Source organism: Amaranthus tricolor, chromosome 17, assembly GCF_026212465.1.
Source record: "Amaranthus tricolor cultivar Red isolate AtriRed21 chromosome 17, ASM2621246v1, whole genome shotgun sequence".
NCBI classification, from domain to species: domain Eukaryota; kingdom Viridiplantae; phylum Streptophyta; class Magnoliopsida; order Caryophyllales; family Amaranthaceae; genus Amaranthus; species Amaranthus tricolor.
The window spans coordinates 19,938,694-19,959,866 of record NC_080063.1 but is presented as its reverse complement, the minus strand read 5'-3'; the positions used below and the strand labels follow the sequence as shown (position 1 = coordinate 19,959,866).

The window sequence follows — 21,173 nt, the reverse complement described above, 5'->3', positions numbered from 1 at the left end:
TTATGCAATTTAATGTGTTGTTTTGATCAATTATATGTTGAATTATACATGTCTAAAAATTAAAAAACGTTAATATTATGAAAGTATCATCATCATTATCATACCCAATGTATCTCGTTCATAGAAAAACTATGAGTAGGGTCTGGGGAGGGAAGGAAGTAGGTTGATGAAAACTCATACGCATAAAAGAGAGTGCGGCCAAAGAGTCCGTCAATTCGAAAAAGATAAAGATAATATTATGAAAGTATGAAAAAAAAACGTATGCTGTTAGACGATTCAAATATGATCCTACCTGACAATATTTTTTTCTTATACATTAGTCATAATAAATAAAATAAGCTTGAACTATAAATAATGTCAATAACGATAATGTAACGAGTATTTCAGAAAGGAGAAAATATGAAGTTGGTGTTGTATATTGACAACTAATACTCTGTTCCAATCAATTTACAGTTTTGATCACTTATTTGTATAGTTTTATAGTGATCAGTTATGATTTTAAAAATAATTATTTATAATTTTAAAATATTTATTTATAATTTTAAAGTGATTAATTAAAAAAAATTAAATAATTATATAGGTTCATCTGAGACGGTCTCATTAAAGAGTTGTTACATGTAATAGTTAATAACTTAATATATGTTAATCAACAATAAACATGAAATCAGAGGCCGGCCGGCGACAGCTGGAGAGTGAATGGGATGCACGTAGATTTAGTAGTTATACATAAACCTAATAAGAAAAGAATTAATAATATGAATGAATAAAAAAAAAAAAAAAACAATTATGTTATGGTGCGAAACTAGTATAAATACAGATTGGTATTGTATTTCCAAACACAACCAACTTTCTAAGCTACCTAATTATAAACATATACACCTTCTCCTTTTGATTACTATTCAATTATAAAAAATGGCGCAAAATCAGAGGCAAATGATCCTTTTGACACTAATTGTTGCGATTAGTGTTAATAACATTGCACAAGCCTTAGACATTAATGTTGATGCATGTGCATCATTTGTAACCAACCTGAAAAATGATCCTTTTTTCAGGCAACAATTGGGCAACACTGATCCCAAAGGTAAAATCCAGTTTATTATGAATCAGTTTAAACATAATAACTGCTTAATAAATTTTCCAGAATTAGATCAAGACTGTCTGAATCAAGTTGCTAAGGATTTCCTTGATTTAGTACAAAGTAATCCAAACGATTTTCATATCACCCCAGAACAGGTTTTAACTACTATTGCTCAAGACAACGACTTATCCAATGTTTGTTCATCGGATTGATAGTAATACGTTTACTCTCTTTTCTCCTTTTTGTTGTTATTCGGCGTCTACTTTCTATTTCCTTCAATTGTTTTGATCTTGTTTTCTTGATTATATGTAAGGCCCTTTTACTTGGGCGCTCCTGAAGTCAAGTCGAGTATTTATTATCTTGTTTTATTTTAATTAAATAGTGTGATTGGTCTATTTATTGGACAACTTTTGTTTGAAATGATTTATTGATTGAAAATTATAATTATTTGATGCCACCCATCCTCTTTCTCGTCATTTCTTTTATTTTCATTAGTAGTTTTCTTTTTTTTTTTTCATGGATTAGATCACCATCCCTAATATATGTAGCATACCAATCAAACAATCAAACGTACCCAAAAAAGTGATGATTTAAATATAAATATAAATATAAATTGGTATTGTATTTCTAAATTGGTATTGTATTAATGAATCATTCATTGTCTTATTGGTGCGAGGCTAGTGTATAAATGTAAATTGGTAATGTATTTCTAAATATTTTAGCTAATTATCAATATTAACCCTCTTCTAGTATTACTAATTAATATTAAATTTTAAAAATAATGGTGTTGATACTAATTGTTTTGATAAATGCTAATAATATTATACAAGCCTTAAACAATATTTTTCTCGATTTTTTTTGCTCTCTTTTTTTAAAAAAAGAATAAGGTAGTTTGAGGGAAGGGAATAAAGAATTCAGAGGCGGTTACAGATTCATGTAAGGTATTCGACCGTTTAGGGCTCTAGAAAATAAGCACCTCATATATTAACAAACTCCTTATAATTCATTAGTTAAGCATTACTATGCTGGTAATATGTCTTTCTGTATATATTGGTTAGGGGTTCAAAACCTATCAATGTTAGATTTTGGTATCTGTTTTACTATTAATGATTGACAAACATCAATTTTCTAAATATCAAACAACATATGATTAACGCCTCATATATTATTTGCTCTGCTATTGTGAGGGGAAAAGTGATACATACTATAATTTATAAGACAATGTAACAACTCGACTTACCGTTGACTGAGCAAACAGAGACTTCACAAAGTTCATTTTTCATGAAACTTAAATCACACTTCCAAAACTTGAGGAAAGGGGTCACTAGCTCTTTAACGTAACTAACTCAGCTAATTCTCAAACCAATCATCTAACTAAAACATAATGTAATCATACAATTCACTTTAAGTCCAATATAACCAACATAACCAAGTCTAACGTACATTTATCAAAAACCTAATACAAAACTACAAATTCCCACCCAATATAACATCCTTGGAACTCTAATCAACACCGCTAACCTATCGTTTCCGACCAGTTCTGATTTGTAATCAAACTAAAAGTTGAAAACAAAGGGTCAGATTAAATTGAATGAGAAGTAACAATCCAAAACAACAAAACATAGTAATTTCCAAACAAAGGTTTAAAAGCAACGTCAATTTCCTAGATCTATGTGCGCATGGGGAGTCTAGTTTGAGAGGTGCCCATAGCTCAATGGCTATGTCGCTCTCGGGCGAAGCTAGTCAATATCTGAATGACAACTCGCTTTAAAAACAGGAAGCAGGGAACAATGTTCCTCAACCAGCTCGCAAGCCTAATCCATTGACCATATATAATATCTCTCAACAATTTTCAATTTCAAAAGAAATTATTTTCAAGAATGTAGGCTGATCAGATCCGGATTGCTACCACTCACCTACAATATTGCTTCAAAGAGTAGGGTAATGGTTCCACAGAGAAATAGTCTCCTTACATTCCAATGGGGAGAATGAAGGCTGAACCGCAGCTTGTCGGGAAAGAACGAGGTTGTTGTGCTTTGTTAATTTTTTTTTTTTTAAATGAACAAGAGAACAAAAGGCTTCGCTGCTGCTGCCTCTTCGACAGATTCAAGGAACAGAGGTAAGTTGATTTTTCGAAGCAATTGGAGGAAGAGAACGTGCGAATCCCGCCATTGCTGTTTTCCATTCGAATAAATCAGACCACAGATGGGTTTGTTGCTGTTGGATTCGACAATTTAGAAGATATGGGGTATGGCTGCTGCTTTCTGGTTCGAAATCAGAGGAGAAAATGGGAGGATTACTTGGTTGCACAGTATGTCACAAGGAGGAAAGTTTGGGATGATTCTTGATTAAAGTTTTCAAAGCAACACAAATTCTGATTCTAGGGATTTAAAAGAAGACGATGGAGAAGAAGAATTCTGATTTTTAAGGCCAAGGTAACATATTAAAAATAAAAGGAAAGACAGGAAGAAGTCAAAGAATTATATATTATTTTATTCTCACAGTTAAGTCCAATTGTTTCTTCGTTACCTAATTCACAAATTATTTATTCACTTAATCCAAATTAATCCTTGTTCAAATATTTATTATAAATTTCTCGATTTTAAAGTATTAAATTTCTTAGATATTACAGACAACACTCGATAATCTGTTTTTTTCAACAACCGATCTCTTGAGGGACCGTCTCTCTAAAAGACGCCTCTCAGAAAGCCCAATCAATTAATGTTTAATACAAAAAAAGATGAAAATTAATTTACACGCCTATTTGATGTATTCTAAATACTTATTTGATGTATCCTGAATGCGTACTTGATGAACCTAAATCCCAACTTTGCATTAACACAATAAACAAACGACATACACAACTCGAACTATTTTATTTATTTTTGAAATACAATTGAGAGATGTTCATCATCACATATTACACTTGCATTCTTGTTTGAAGAATCCCTGTCTAAATACATTACCAAATATTTAACACAAATTAAATTAAATTAATAATAAATCCTAGCTAATATGCGAAATTCAAAAAAAGAAAAATCAATATATAAGCCCTAAGATTTTACATAAAGAAAAAAAAATCAATAAACATGAATGGGAAGAGAATGTATATTATATGTGATTATAAAGGAGAAAAAACACGGAATCAAAAAGAAATTGAAGATTATACGTCAGAAAATCTTAAAAGCAAAGATGAGAGACCAATGGATGAAAGACTTTGCAATGAAGATGAATGAGAAATTGTCGGAAAAGATTGAGTACATGCGCGACTTTTAGTTTTTTTTTAATTTTTTATTATTATTATTAATTATTCCGTTTCTTAATTATTTATCTCGATCCTTAAAGATCGTCACTTTTTTCATTTTATCGCCACACCTATTGAAATTACGAATTTACCCCTGAATTTTAAAAAATTACGAATTTGCTACTGGACTTAAAATTTCTTATTTATACTCTAACTTCACTAAATAACTCCTTTACCACACTTAAAAAACAAAATTACAACATAAAATTTTTGGAGCAAAAGCTAAGAAATTATTCAATCCGCAAACAAATAATTGAGGTAATTTTTATTCGAATCGTGTTATTTAAATTTAAAAAAAGGAAAAAAAAATGAGATGAATGAAATCCGCTACTTGACCGCGGGCCGAGTCGCGGGTTTCGTGCGACTGACTTTACATCCTCAGTTTTTGTAACATCCCTGAATTTCCGACCCTCCAACCCTTTAACGAAACCAAACCGTAAAGAACGGAAGAAAATTCGGGTGTTACAGTTTTAATATTTTTTGTATCCTTAATAGATCAAAGTAAGTATTTCTAAGGTAACATTTATAGCTTTTAATTATAGTATTTTCATTCTCCATTTGCTGGAAATTGTTCATTTGATGGGCTTTTGATTGTTCCAAGAATATCAAATTGTTTTATCTCCTACAAATATATATAGTGCATCCAATGACATGAAGATGGACTGTGTATGACTTTTATTTTTTGAAGAATATTGAATAACTTGAAGATGGGAAAATATTTCTCTAGCTTTATACAAATCTAGAATTTTTTTTGTCAAAGTTAATTTGTAGTTAAACTTAATTGATTAATGAATATTAAATATGAAAAACTAATATTGTTAATAGCATTGCATTTATTGACTTTTGGATTTTAATTATGTTTATAATAGCATTGAATGTAAATTCTTTTAGAAAAACACAAATTGTATTAATTAAGAGAATTTATGGTTTTTTATGTTTAGCCGTAACGTAAGGACTATGTATATCAAAACCCATATAATTATAATATACGTCCCATTAATCCGATCCGATCAATAGTAATATAAATAAATATATATACATATAATGGCGGGAAAAAAAACGATCTGAAGGCCGTGATATCCGCGGCGGCGATTTTGCTACTGGTGCTAACCACTACTCGCCCGGTGGCTCAAAATGAAGAGTGCAAGCAGGTGATCGACGATGCGAAAGCCTTTGTTGAATCATCCTTGAACAATTCAAGGAAGATCCAAATGCTACAATTAAATTTGTTATTGATGAATTAAGTAAATCTCCTGATCAGCAAACCATAATTAATATAAGTGATTCAATTAGAAAATCTTTACCAAAGTTTAAAAATGATGAAAAACTTCAAAAGTGTGTGGATGAAATTAATAAAGTGGTTCAGTTTTTGACAAAGACTGGGAATGAGATTAAAGATAAGGGCCTTAATGAGCAGATTGTGAAGGATGGTGCTGAATGCTGATGATCTCTTTAATGGTATAAATCAACCCTTGCGCAAAGCTTGCAAATTGCCTCTTTTGTAGATAATTAAATTTCTTAGTTTATTCCTTTCGATTTTCGCCTTTTTAGAGATTAAGGTTTTATCATTATTACTTCAGCGTTTTGTATTCCTGTTTTATACATGTTGATTAATTTTTCGAATTTGTGTTCTTTAATTCATTTGTAATTGGTAATGGTAATAGTGTTGTATGATATCAAACTATGTTATAATAATTTAATTGGAATGATATTTTAACCCCTAATATACAATAATAATAATAATAATTAATGATTCAATTCGAAGTTAACACGAAACCAAAAAAGACTCGATTTATAGTCTGACAGATTTTAATTCACTTGCAGTATACTGACTCAACCCTAAATAAATGCAAACCAAAATTCATGACTTGATCCTAAATTGACTTCGACTCGGTTTGGTATTCAACCATAATATATAGACACGCACTCGATTTGACCCGTAAATAAATCGACATGAATCAAATCGTTAAACCCTAACCGGATAAAATCTGACCCAAAACCCGATAATTGATAACCCTATTTATAGCTAGTATAAATAGCTTAGTATTATTTCGAACCAATCACATCATTGATTGAATCATGCATAAAATATATTTTTGATTTTGTCTTTCAAACTACTTTACGTGCATCTCATTTAATTGCTATTTGATTTTTTATTTTTGTAGTTTTACGGATGTTAAATAGTTTTTATTGATCTTGATTTATATTTAATTGGCATAATCTTGCTAAGTAATAGCCAGGCATATAATCTGGTAAAAATTACCTAGAATAATCCTTTTTTTTATTTTTTTTATTTTCTTATAATAAGTCCATTTATTGATTAACCATGACTAATCCCAACTTTAAAAGGTATTTGCCAAGAGTAAACACTCAGGTAACTTGATGACCTGCTATAAAAAGTTTTATTTATTTTTATAAAAAGATAAATTAAAATAAAATATCGAAAAAATGTAAAAAAAATTCTGAAAATTTTCATTGTTCAGAAAATTTTATGTAAGTTTTCCAAATTTTTATTTAATGTTACATTAATTTTCAGATTATGTTTTTGGTAAATTACCTACTATAGTAGGTCATTAAGTTACCCAAGTTTAGTCTTGATAAATACTCCTAAAGGTAAGATTATTTATGGTTAATAAATATATGAGATTATTATAGTAAAATTATAGAAATGTTGAATTATTATATATAATGAAGTATAATTCAAAATAAAATGCGTGATTGATGGCTTTGGTGTAAGCATTGTGTCTGTCCCAAGATATGGAGAATGAAATGGGAAATACGTAAAGTAGTTAGTTCTTGTTAACTAATTTGTCTCCGAATGTTATTTTTCTTGTAGTGAATCCAAGACTTTTTGGATCTGCCTTAGACCCAATCTTACTATTTGTGTTTGAGTTTAATGTTTTGAAACCCACCAATGGGTTTGGATTTTCGTATGGGTGTACATAAAAATTGAGTTTGAATCTTGGTGAACAAATATGTTATGCATTAGCTTTAATGTTTTGAGTTAGGATTAGTATTAACTAAAAAAAAAATTAAATCTTTTAGATGATAGATAAATTAGTTTATTAAATGTTGTGAATGGGCCATGTCAATGGTAAAGAAACAATAACAAAAACAAGTGCAAAGAAAACAACCAAAACAAAGCACAACAATGGAGAAGAGAAAACACAAGAAATATGAAATATCTAAGGATACCTCCCCCCTCAAAACAAGTATCTTAACATTAATATAATTAATAATACATTAATGACTCACCTTTGTAATCTTTGAGAACACTCTCTCAAGATAAAGATTGAACCTTTAACTCAATCTTACACAAAATGCACATACAAGGATGAAGAACTCTTATGGTGTGAACCCTACCTTTCCATCTTGTATGTGCCTCTCCAATGCCCTAATGATATTCTAAGACTTCTTATATAGCCCTAAAACATATTAGAGTAACTTAGGACAAAAGGCTTAAAAGCCCACAAAAAACCAGATGCAAAACAGAAATTGACGCTGTGAAGTACTGCTAGTCGCTCGACCGGTCGAGTAGCTCCTCTGAAGCTACTGGATGCTGCTGCCTTGTGGCTCGACCGAGGCATACATGCTCAATCACTCGAGAACTCTTCAAAGCCTTCCAATCTTCGTGTCTTGCCTTCATTAAGACACTCTAAAACATCCTTATCAATCACTTCATTGATTGACCCAAAAGATATCCTCTCATACTCCCTTGCACTCACAACTCCATTCTCAAATGTGTAAGCCAAAGAGTACGCTACAAGGTGATCGAACTCACCTCCATCAAGGTGAGATTTGGAGCTTGACTCAACAATCTCCCCCTCAAGCCCAAATCTCACATCATCATCAAATGTCACCTTCTTGGGTGATTTGCAACCATCATTGTGGCCTAAGAAACCACCTTCAACTTGTAGCACATACCAGTTGCTCTCACTTCTTCTCCCTCTCATGAGCACCATGCTCCCCTTAATGACCTTCAACAACCCACCACTAGATTTGAAGGTGCATTCCATGGAATCCAATCAACCAAGTGATATGAGGTTCCTCTCAAGCTTAGGAACGTATATCACACCATCTAGCCTTCTCTTGACACCATCATGTGTCACAATCATAACCTCTCCAATACCTTCCGCCTTCACCTTTTCATCATTAGATAAGGTGATAAGGCCTCCATGAACATAGCTAAGGTTAGCAAATCTTTCCTTCTCACAACATATATAGAATGAGCAACTGGAGTCAAGCACCCATTCCAACTACGAGTCACTCCCCTATCAACAACAAGCGCACCATCATAGTCATCATCATCCACAAAGCCTAGAGCGGCATTCCTGTTACTTTCACCATCTCATCTTTCAACCTTCAAGTCTTTCATCTCCTTGAGGTCTTCCTTCATCTCCTTGCACATCATTTGAATGTGCTCCTTCTTCTTACAGTAGTAACACTCCTTGTTACTATAGTCACTTCTCCCTTGAGACTTCCCCCTTGCTTGATAGCCCTTCTCTTTTGCTCTCCCTCTTGAGCCCTCACTAATAATGCCTCACTACTCCTCTTCTTGTCTTCTCCATCATGTCTCTCCATAAACCTATCATTCTCCCTCAACCTCGCCAATGCTTGATCAAGTGTGATAGATTCCCTCCCAAGGAGCAACGTTTGAACTATATTCTTATAGCTCTTAGGAAGTGAAGCCAAGAGTAGCAGGACTTTCTCCTCATCGGAAAGCTTCTCATCGGCATTCAACAATTGGCACACCAGTTTATTGAATGTGTTGATATGATCTTGATACTTGTATCATCCTCCTTCATGAGTTGATACAACTCCCATTTCAAGCATAACTTGTTGGTAAGAGACTTAGAAGCATACACTGCTTGAAGTTTCCCCAACAACACACTGGGGTCGGTCTCCATCAAGTAGTTGTACTTGATTTCGGGTGCAATGGCAAGCCTAATAGTGCTCACCGCCTTCTTCTTCATGGCCACCCATTTTCCTTCATCCATTGTTGTCGACTTGCTCTTCTCAAGAGCACCATCAATCCCTTGTTGCACTAACAAGTACTCTACGGTGCTCCTCCACACCAAAAAATTCATTTTTCCATCAAACAATGGAATATGAAATTTTACACTATCATCCATATTGTTTCTACACCAAAGACTCTAACTTTCACCCACCAAACAACCCACAAATCTAACCTATAGCTCTGATACCAATTTTTGTGAATGGTATTTGGCAATGGTGAAAGAAACAATAACAAAAACAAGTATAAAGAAAACAACCAAAATAGAGCATAACAATGGAGAAGAGAAAACACAAGAAATATGAGGTATCTAAGGATACCTCCCCCTTAAAACAAGTATCTTATAATTGATATAATTATACATTAAAAACTCACCTTTACGATCCTTAAGAACACTCTCTCAAGATAAAGATTGAACCTTTAACTCAATATCACACAAACATGCACATACAAGAATGAAGAACTCTTATGGTGTGAACCCTAGCTTTCAATCTTGTATGTGCCTCTCCAATGCCCTAATGATATTCTGAGATTCCTTATATAGCCCTAAAACATATTAAAGTAACCTAGGACAAAAGGCTTAAAAGCCTACAAAAAATCGGATGCAAAACAGAAACTGACGCAGTGAAGTACTGCTGGCCGCTCGACCGGTCAAGCAGCTCCTCTGAAGCTACTGGAATGTTGTTGCCTTGTGGCTCGACTGAGCCATACATGCTCAAGCACTCGAGCACTCTTCAAAGCCTTCCAGTCTTTGTTTCTTGCCTTCATTAAGACAATCTAAAACATCCTTATCAATCACTTCATTGATTGACCCAAAAGATGTCCTCTCATACTCCCTTGCATTCACAACTTCGTTCTCAAACGTGCAAACCAAAGAGTACGTTACAAGGTGATCGAACTCACCTCCATCAAGGTGAGATTTGGAGCTTGACTCAACATTAAATAATAAAGTTAATGAAAAAAAGTAAGGATAATAAGTATTAAAAATAGTAAACTAAAATTAGTGGGAAAATATGGGAACCATAATTATTAAAAAAATTTTAAATAAAATTAGTGGGAAATATACTAAGACCATAGGCAATATAAAAATATTAAAATGAAGTTAGTGAAAAATATATAGACATAAACACTAATAAAATATTAAAATAAACATGAACAAGATTAATTAATTAGCTAGTTTACCAAATATTAGAATTGACTAGTTTAACCATTCAACCCTATAGTCGTATCAAAATAAGCTAAAATTAATCAATAACTCATTTTGCCAAACACCCCCTTATTATTTAAGGGCGCATTTGGCAGATATAATGAAAGCGATTGTAATTCTTATCAATGGTTGAAGAATCTGAAACATGATCAATACCATGATCTAAAGAAGTTTCTACCAAATCAAGGATAATATCAGCGATTTGTTTCATTCACTTTCGATCAAATTCTGGAAGATCTTCAAAACATTTGTTGCTCTGATCATAATACTGAAAATCGATGATGAGATTCCAAAACCATATTGACTGCTAATCGTTGATCAAATACAAAATTTTGGTGCCGCATTATGAATCGATCATTTTTCAATTGGTTGACGAGTTTTTCACATTCAACTTGATTGAACCTGAAAGCTTGCGGATGATAAATGCTACCAATGATCCATTAAAAAAATTATATTACTAACAAGGGTAAGATTGTGTACTTGCATATATCTGACCCCTCCAAACTACGTTTAGGTGGAAGCTGTGTTGCTAAAGGCTTGAGAGTTTAAAATAGGTGGGTAAACAAAACTATTACCATTCATGAACTTGTAAATTACTAATTCAAACTCAATCCAAGATAATAAGCATAGACACAATGTCTTCCCATAAAAGAAAAAATACAAGTGAAAAAAACAGACATAAAGTAATTAGTCTCAATTTCAGCATTTATCATGGTGAAGCTCTTCAGATTTGCATAAAAAGAAAAGAAACAGTTTTTCTTATTACCCGACAATTGAAATAGCTTAGCTTCCCCGAAGCAATGGCTTGTGGACATAACACGAGCTATCGATGAAGATCAGAGACACTCAATAATCTCGTCTTCAAAATATTGAACTTCAGCCCAAGGACAAGTTGTCTTCAACTGCAAGATGATCTGGGAAACTATGAAGGCATTAATCGATCCCTCCTTCATAATGTTTATAATCTTTAGGTTTGGAGAATGACGGCTAAGAAATTCGACGAAGGTCAAAGAACAACCCATTTCACATCTACGAGGACATATTATTGTGATTGCCTTAAGCTCACGAAAGAGGAATCGCCCCCGGTTTTCCTTTAAAAAATTGGCTATCAGCTCCGGACCCTTGGATGATTGAATCTACGATATGAAATATGAAAAATCAGTCACACCAGAACTTTCAGTTCCATTTCACTAGTGAACAAAAAGGTTATTTCTGATTAACCTTGGTAGAAAGTATCATCCGAAACTACACACGAATAAGAAGTGCACATGATCTAATAAGTCAGAATTTGAAAAAAAAAATAATAATAATGAAACTTGTAGTGGGATAGAAATAGATAAGGAAAGTAACATACAGAAAAGCCGAAAAGCTTGATGTTAGGGCAATTTGTTAGCAGAGAGATGCACAGTTTGAAAACTGAAACGGTCTCGAATCTTACGTGGCCAAGGGCAACGGTTGTCACGGTATTGTTCAGTAAAGGCCAATATTCAAGTATGGAATCAGCAGCCAGCAGCTAACAAAGAATCCAGCGAAGTAAAAACAATATAGTAGGTAACAAATACAATGGAACATATTCTTTTAGGATCAGATTAGAGCAAAGGAAACATTTTGAATCGAATTTGGTTTGCGGAAAATTATGTTACAATTAAATTCAACTTTGATACCTTAATTCCCGGAAAACAATTTTTTTCTCCAAACCAAACACGACCTTAATCATGAAATTTCAAAATGAGATAGAATACAAAATTACCTCGATAAAATCTCCGGGTAAATGTAAGGTTTGGAGGAGCCTCAGACGAGATAAGCAATGAATCACACTTCTCTGGTTTAGAATTACCCTTTCTCCGGGTGCTCTGTGAGAGCCAACAATGATAACAGAAGACAAAATTGACCCGGCTCCAGTTCCAATATCCTGAAATCTAGTGTCTATCACTAACTTAGTCAACTTCGGTGCATGGATTCTTAGACGATCTAACCCAGATATATTCAATAAAGATAATTTATCAAGGTTTGGGCAAGAAGCGATCAGACGGTACAACTCAAGATCATTAATTGCAACTCTTTCGAGAGAGAGTTCAAGCAAAGTATTAAAAACTCTAAGACTTGGAGGAGCTCGTAAACGAAAATTTATCAGCTTCAAAACCAGCAACTTCTCAAACGAAAACATATGAATGGGGATTTCAGACGGGTGCTTTTCATACTCTTGAAGACACAATGACTCAATATTTTGCATTGCAAGATTATATATCCATTTATAGAGATCAGTATAATGTGGGAGAAAACCTGTTCTTAGAGAGAATGATGTGATTCTGCCAGTATGGCGACGAATAAATTCGTTAGTGATGCTAGCAACTTTAGCCCATCTAAATACCTCGTTATCAGGCACAACAGTAAGATCCTTAGAGTTCAGATCAAACTTAGACAGAGCCAGCCATCTTTTTCTCCACTTTTTTGCCAGAACACACGTCTGGACAGCACTTTTAAAAGGTATTTTGCCGAGGATAATGTTTAGCACCTCGCTTGGAAGAGAGCTCAACCTGTCCTCAGCAGATGGATCCTGCTGTCTAGTTTTCGAGCGGAGACTCATAATAGCAAAGTTCTCGTACAATGGGCTGAGAAATTCAGGGTATAAAACTTGATCAAATGTCAAAATGTACACAGCAATAAACTCTCTTAGTACTGTATCTATGAGTACAGGGAAAAAAAATTATAAACGAAAGATATGATTTGTTGTTACAGAACAAAATTTACGAAGTCAACACAGGTAAAGGTAAAGCTCAAAAAGGAAACAGGAAACAGGAAATACTGAAATCACAAGTGACGGAACCAGTTTAACATAATTCCTAGTTAATTCGCTTTTTGAAATCGCGATTCACTCAAAATGACCCTAAGCATTTCTTTCCCCACGTTTCTCGGGACTTAAAGGTCATCGATGGGTACAGTTAAATACAACATAAGAAAAAGAACATGGAGGCATAGAGTCGGCGCATAGCGGGTGAGTTACTTCTCTATGCCAGCCGCCACAACATCATCACATATTCTGACAACTTACTATTGCAACCTATTTCAGATATGAATATCAAATCTACTCAAGAGGATGAAAATATCACATGACACGTTTGTAGAATAATACCATATTACTCATATCATCAATAAATAGTACTTGCTGAAAAAGCATTGGCTCCAGATGACAGAACAGAACTGCCAGTATAAAAATGCTTCAGAAACGACCTAATTAAAAAATCCTTAGAAAACAACCACAGTTTACTCAAAGTAGAGCCTACAGCACTGATCCTCCAAGACAATCTAAAAAATCCATCCTCAGAAATAATAAAATACACACGAGACGTGTAAGCGAAATTAGGAAAGACCCAACCTTTTAGTAGTTCATCATTGCCTTATTAAATCTTAGTTTATGGGCAAGCAAAGGTACACACAGGACATCTTTCTTCTTTTGTAATTACTAGACGAATTATATTCCCTTCGCAAAAAAATTGAGAGTTCTTTTTAAAGAGGGTCAGCAATCGATTAAGCTTTGGACTGAACACTTAAAATGGCGAACTAAGGTTAAGGAGGTTAAAGATTTTGAAAGTTGAGATGGTCAACAACAAATTCGGCGTAACGCTATGAGATTTGCTAATGATAGTCTGTGTTAGGTCTTTAACGTATCTTAGCTAGATCATTCAGAAAGGTCAGGTCGTCAGGAATGCACATGGTCATCAAAATCATAGATTCATAGTAAGTGAACACCATAAGTGGTGGAGAAGGGGACCCAAATGAATGTTTTGTGATCACTTACACATAGTATATGGGAGTACAAAAATCCTTTTCTTATTTAAAGTAAAATCTCAGGCATAATAACATTACAAGTTCCTCATTCACAATGATATGTTGTATCAAGATATATAAATAATAGATTCGGTGTTGTAAATCATCTGAACACACGCAAAATCATAAAATTATAATAAAATCTTTATAGAGTAAAATATTAACTTGAAATTCTTTATAGAGTAAAATATTAACTTGAGATTAATGCAAACAACCGCTTAATATATAGAAACATAAACATAGATAAACAAATTGCTCATTTTCCTAGTTAAAGGAAAATTAAAGACTTATCAAAACACTATTTGAAAACGATTGTGACATCAAGAGAATCATTTCTAGGCCTTATTAGTCATTATGATACTGTAAAAGTTAAAAGGCTGATGTCCTATACAAATTTAAAAAACAAATAATCACATATGTAAGGAACAAAACTTGCTAAAATCCATAAATCCAAACCACTAAAATCAATCATGAAAGAAATATCGTGCTAAGAAACAGATTGTCAGTTTAAACACAAAAACTGCAGCAAGAAGCAATGCCCGAGAGAGATGTAACTTCAAGTGCAATTCAACAGAAAGCATTAAAGGAGATTTACTGCCAGAGAGGTGCAAGTTAAAGTTCTATTCAGCAGAAAGTACTTGAAGGATTAGCAGAAGATCGCACTAGAGAAGTTAAATAATAATGATGATGATTATGATGCCCAACAATGGGTAGCTCTGTTGGTTTGATAGAGATCTCCTTTCCATATTATTGACACAAAAATGAAACAGAAGCAACTGCCAAATAGTACCATTTTGAAACCAGAACATCCATTAATTCATATTTGTGGTAGATCTAAAGAGTCTACTGTCTATACAAAAATGTATTTATGCAACACATCTTTCACGGTTCATGAGTAAAAAGAATCCATCTCTACATTTCAAAATCCCGGGCATAATAACATCAAATGCTTCCCTCTCGCAAAGATATGGTGATAACAAGTAAAATTGATAATAGATTCATAAAATCATCTTGATTCAAGAAAAGGCATAAAAAAGATAGAAAATACTTCAAAGAGAGTAATACATTAAAATTAAAATGAACCCTAGTATTCATAAAACCAAGTACCAACCATTTGATGAGCAACATTTAATTAAATTTCAAATAACACAAAAGGATGATTTTTCCCCATGGTAAATAGAAAAAAAAAAATCACATTTTGAAGAACATGTTAAAATCCACCATCAAAGATTCACTAAACAAATTCAATTAAGCAAAATAAAATAAAAATAAAAGAGACATATACCAAAGAGAGGTGTGAGAAGTATATGTGAGGTCACACCGGTGCAAGTAAAAGTGCTATTCAGCAAACATTATTGGAGGGGTTAAAAAGCTTAGACCTCAGAAAACTAATTAATGTAAAAAACCAGAATAAGATACCTAGTCAGATTTTACAAATAAAATCTTTTTTACAAGGATATTACTTCACCCCCATCCTAATATCTTTCCTTAAACAATTGATTTTATTGGATTTCAGATATTATAGCATACCATCCATTCCCTACCCCAAAAAATTAATTTAAATCCCAAGTAAAAGAATTAAATTAATGGAAAAAAAATTAGGACTATTTCCCACACTTAAAATTTTCAATGTTTTCTATTTCCCACCCTAATTAATTTTTTTCCCTCCAATAAAATTTTCAATTCAACACTATTACAGTGTACTCTCTATATCTAATAATGATTATATTTATTCCATCACTACATTCCAAATTGATGTGCCGTCATTTTTTCTTAAATTCATCATAATTTTTTTCTCCATTCTCTCTCCGTCTGTTTCTCCCTAAATTTTTCTTTTTTCTCTAGCTCTCGACATGTCCTACTACCTCTTTGCTAAAGTAAAGGGGTATATCACTTTGAATCATAGGAAGGATAGCAAGTGTCTTCTCTAACTTTGTCCTCCACACATGAGCCCTATATGCTTTCTATCTTTCCATCAAATGGCGCCCTAAATCAACGTGTGTCCTACTACAATTACATCGAAAAATCGCAGGAAGCATCTCAAAAAAATAAATAAATAAAAGAAAAAAACTAATCTCCTCGGGCAATGAAATCTGCTCCAGCTTACTAGTAGGGAAATGCACGGAAAGATGGGGAGGAGGATAATTAAACAATGCAAAAGTCTTAATTCCAAAATACATGGACGGTTTCATGAACAAAAGCAAATCAATATGACATATCTTTGGTAATAATGCGTCTTTTCCACCCTATTGAACACATATCTGCAAGAGCTAAAAAGGATTAATACCAAGATAGTCCATCTACACTCTCCTCTATTCACTCTATATGTTATCATATGTGTTTGCAAATCCCAATTTTTCATGTAATAACCTATAAAACAAATCATTTTCAATGTACCTCTTATGGTCTTCCAGATCCCCAGAAATCCAACTTTCCATTTCTCTGAATAGTGCAGTTTCAGGTCATTTTTGTAGTTTGTACATAACCAAACAACGTAAACAATTTTCTTTCATCTTGTCTTCATAATCTGCCACTCTAAAACACCTTATTCTTCATTTTGCATTTCATCATTCACTTCAATATGTCTCCTCAAAAATCTAAGTAGACGTATCTAGCCTACCTCCATCTTCCTATAATAAACTTTTTGCCAAACATCCAACCAACAACTTTTCTCTTTTACCTTAGTGGGACATTTAGCTCGCATAAATAAATATACTTGAAGTTTTGTACAAAAGAACTCCACCTATGTCAAAATCTTAGACACGTAGTAATTGAAATATTTATTTCTGAAAATTTCCCCCAAAAGTTTTACTTTCCAAATGTTTTCATTAGATATCTAACAAAACGTTCACGTCAAATATGGAATATTTAATTATGTTTGATTTTAGCGTTTCTACTCATTACAAAAGGTAAGGCAAATGTCTTTAATCAACTCTGAGAAATAACACATCCTATAAAGATGACGCCATACATAAAGGTAAGCCTTAAAACAAACTTGGCAAGTCATGCAACAAGCTAAAATAAGATAGGACGCTCCAAAAGAGATATTATAAAAAACAACAAACAACAGTGTCAGAGTCTTAATTCCAAAATATTGGGAATAAACAAGATTTGTACATAACTACCTATGAAATCCAAATAAAAACTAGTATATTCGGGTAACCTGTATGATTAGCGGCATTTTCTTTCTTTGGCTGGTAAGATGTTGGATATCTAATTGACAAAAACTAATCACAGTCCACAGGAAGCCAAGGTGTTTGCGTGAACCCTAGAATATGAGAAGGGAGGGGAGCGTAAAGATAAAGGAGGGAAGATCCTTTTATATGCATTAGTGGAGACTAGAGAATGGACAAAAGAGACCCCTTAAGCAAACCAATACTAAACCGTGATAAGAATAGCTTTACAACTCATCAGATAACATTTTAACCACCTGACTTCTGAGGAAGATAATAACCTGCCATCACGATTGTCTAACATAAACTTGACAGTTATACATAACTCTCAGCCACTTTGCAAATAGAATTTTACTGATTAAACAGGGTTTTTGTTAATATTTCATTTTTCAGAAAAAAGAAGTGTTTAGATGAAATAAACCACGGAAAGATACGGATTCCAAAAAGTTTATGATGAATCTCTCTTTCATGCCATAAACACATACTATGAATAAACGCCTTCTTGATGTAGGGTATTCATAGGAATGTCACACCACGAACTAAGAGTCATTAATATGCAAGCTACAAAAGAAAACACTCCGCATCAATGAAAATGTGTAAGGATCTTTGCAAAGAATTATGATACAACATAGGACATAGACACACGTGATATGACATTCATTCACCTATAAATGATCACTTCGAAAAAAGTGATATCTTAGTCATTAGGTATGAAGGTACTGTAAAATTATGATAAGAATTTTTTTTAAAAAAAGAAAATATATTACCGTTCCAGCCATTCTCATGGTACAACTGCAACTCTTGGCTTACAAACCTTTGGGCAAAGATTACTGCAGTCACCTGGCATTTGCAATTCTCTTTGAAAAGTTCAATATAAACTTTTTTCTATGAAAACAGCACACCTAAAACATGGCACAAATGTACATTAACAACTAAGAGCATTGGACACTTTAATGTTATCACGGAAGAAATGTAATATATGAAACTCACCAGAAAATACAGTGCTTCTAAACTTAGGAAGACGACATGAGAAGAAGTTACTGCAGTCACCTGGCATTTGCAATTCTCTTTGAAAAGTTCAATATAAACTTTTTTCTATGAAAACAGCACACCTAAAACATGGCACAAATGTACATTAACAACTAAGAGCATTGGACACTTTAATGTTATCACGGAAGAAATGTAATATATGAAACTCACCAGAAAATACAGTGCTTCTAAACTTAGGAAGACGACATGAGAAGAAGTTACTGCAGTCACCTGGCATTTGCAATTCTCTTTGAAAAGTTCAATATAAACTTTTTTCTATGAAAACAGCACACCTAAAACATGGCACAAATGTACATTAACAACTAAGAGCATTGGACACTTTAATGTTATCACGGAAGAAATGTAATATATGAAACTCACCAGAAAATACAGTGCTTCTAAACTTAGGAAGACGACATGAGAAGAAGTGCATGGTTCCTTTGGAATAGCCAAATTTTCTCTTGTAAATTATTCTTCGGACCATGAAACTTTTCAGCAATCAGCTGCAGCAAAAGAAGTATACGTGAGAATTTGCACCTAATATGTCATCTTAACTGAGAAAAAAGAAGCCTTTTGGACTACAAAGTCGATAACTTCCTTAAAATGGAAAATAGAAAAAAGAATGACAAGCAAAAGCAGTAATGAAGAAAAGAAACAAGGCTAGGGTAACTTCAACCCCTTGATTTGGTAATAAAAAATGTAATTTGCAAAGAAATAGTCAGCTGCAGCCATCAAAATCATATTTTATTCAACCAGAGCTGCAGAAGTATATTATTAGTTTATTGCGAGCACTCGAGCAGTAGAATCCCATCCAAGTTGGCAACCAAAACTCGCCAGTCCAAGATCGTATACTTATCTACCTCTATTTACTACTTCCATAAGATAATGCTATCTCGGAAGATCATATTCATATGCATTGTTACATTTCTTAAAAAGACACAAGTAATATATTTCCCGATCAAGACCATCATTACCAAACTCCCATAAACTTCCGTGTTCAAACATCATGTATCACACATAGTCACACAACTAATTAATGTCCAGCATTCAAACACTACCAAACTATTGTGATTTTTATATCTCAACTAACAAAGAACAAGACCAAAGCATTATTCGAATCTTAACTCACCTCACTTGTGATTTATCGGTGGACAGGCACAAATGAGTAGTAGCTCGGAAATTCCCACAACTCTAATATATAGATCATATCTAAACTCACTTTTGGGTTTTAATGCTACGTGATACCGGTTTACATTATAAAAGAAAGAAAACAACTACTCTCTCTACCCTTTGAGTTTGCCCCATATAGATTAGAGAGCTCTCACTTTCAATAACAAGAAGGGGAACACTAAAAACTGCAAGTGGAGTCAAATGTCCTACCAAACCAGATCTTTAACCACAACCAATAAACTACTTTAACTTATTACCAACTTTACAATAACAATCATCCTCCAACAGAAACCATGAGCAAAGAAACAAAGAATAAGCTGCTCAATAGCTCTTTTAAGTCATCTTCATATCCAATTCACATCAAACAAGTGTTTTAATATCAATCATTTTATGTTTAACTTGCACAAATAACACATAGCAATCAAGTCAAAAAAGCAACTGCATGTATTCTATAATTCAGGAAAGTGCAATCTGAAATGACCATTCTTTTAACATCAAAATCAAAAATCCATCATAAAAACCAGTAAGATACAGAAAAACTCAAAGTAAACCCCCAGCAAAAATCCCCAATAAAACCCACAAAAAAATCACGTATAAAGAATAAATAGCTAATAAAATTAAACCTACAATATGAAGTGGAAACAAAACACGGGAAAATACAAATAAAAATTTCTAATTCCGGCAATTAACAATGAAATTGACATAAAGCTTGTTCCTTCGACGAATCCCAAAAACAAAATGAGTGAATAGTAGAAAGAAATGAGAAATATAACCGTCTGATAGTAAACTCCAATGAAATGTGTGATTGGAGAATTGCAAAGTGAACACAAAATTCAAAGAGTTGGCCTGTGAAACATATTTTCTTGGTTAGAGACGAGAGTGGAGTCGTGGTACTTGCGGCCTCTCCAACGCTGTGGGGTAACTTTGAGGTTGAACATTGTGAGATTAAAGCCTTTCAATGGGCTGCGGATTTTTGTTCCTTTAATTTTTGTTACCATGAACGTAAAAATGTAGCTCATAGACTCGCTCGACAGACGGTCGGTATGAGTGATGAGGTGTGGTTAGAAGGTGGTTTTCCGAGTGGATTGTATTAACACTAGTAATTCAAACGTTGCTAAATATGTTTTTATCCTTCTTGATAAAAAATATTATTAAAAAAAGGAGAAAATAGTGATAAAACATTAAAACTCATCTATCATCATGTTGTATAAATAAAGCAATTTGCAAAATATGTGAAACGACATCAAACACTTTATTTAAGCACTCATAAACAAACCGACTCTAATTTTTTAAGACCAAAATTTTTGGCATTGTTGTAGTCACGTGACAATTAACGCGTAGTTTCTTGTAAATTCCATCAAGCTGGCTTT

General features: G+C 33.2%; 1 protein-coding gene across 4 annotated transcripts; it reads right to left on the bottom strand.

Moving 5' to 3' along the window:
* Positions 1–11,023: 11,023 nt before the first annotated feature.
* LOC130804332 (F-box/FBD/LRR-repeat protein At1g13570-like) lies at positions 11,024–21,154 on the bottom strand. 4 transcript variants are annotated; one of them, XM_057668734.1, is made up of 8 exons: positions 20,577–21,154; positions 19,015–19,136; positions 18,805–18,926; positions 18,595–18,716; positions 18,372–18,506; positions 12,354–18,165; positions 11,958–12,116; positions 11,144–11,739 (listed from the first exon to the last, which is right to left on the bottom strand). In XM_057668734.1, exons 6-8 carry the CDS (start codon positions 13,188–13,190, stop codon positions 11,440–11,442), a joined length of 1,296 nt encoding a protein of 431 aa, XP_057524717.1. In that variant the 5' UTR covers positions 13,191–18,165; positions 18,372–18,506; positions 18,595–18,716; positions 18,805–18,926; positions 19,015–19,136; positions 20,577–21,154; the 3' UTR covers positions 11,144–11,439. The 4 variants fall into 4 exon arrangements, with proteins under 4 accessions (XP_057524719.1, XP_057524717.1, XP_057524718.1 ...); XM_057668733.1 differs by having other exon boundaries at positions 11,145–11,739; positions 12,354–13,215; XM_057668736.1 differs by lacking the exon at positions 11,958–12,116 and having other exon boundaries at positions 11,024–11,739; positions 12,354–13,215.
* Between the last annotated feature and the right edge of the window lie 19 nt (positions 21,155–21,173).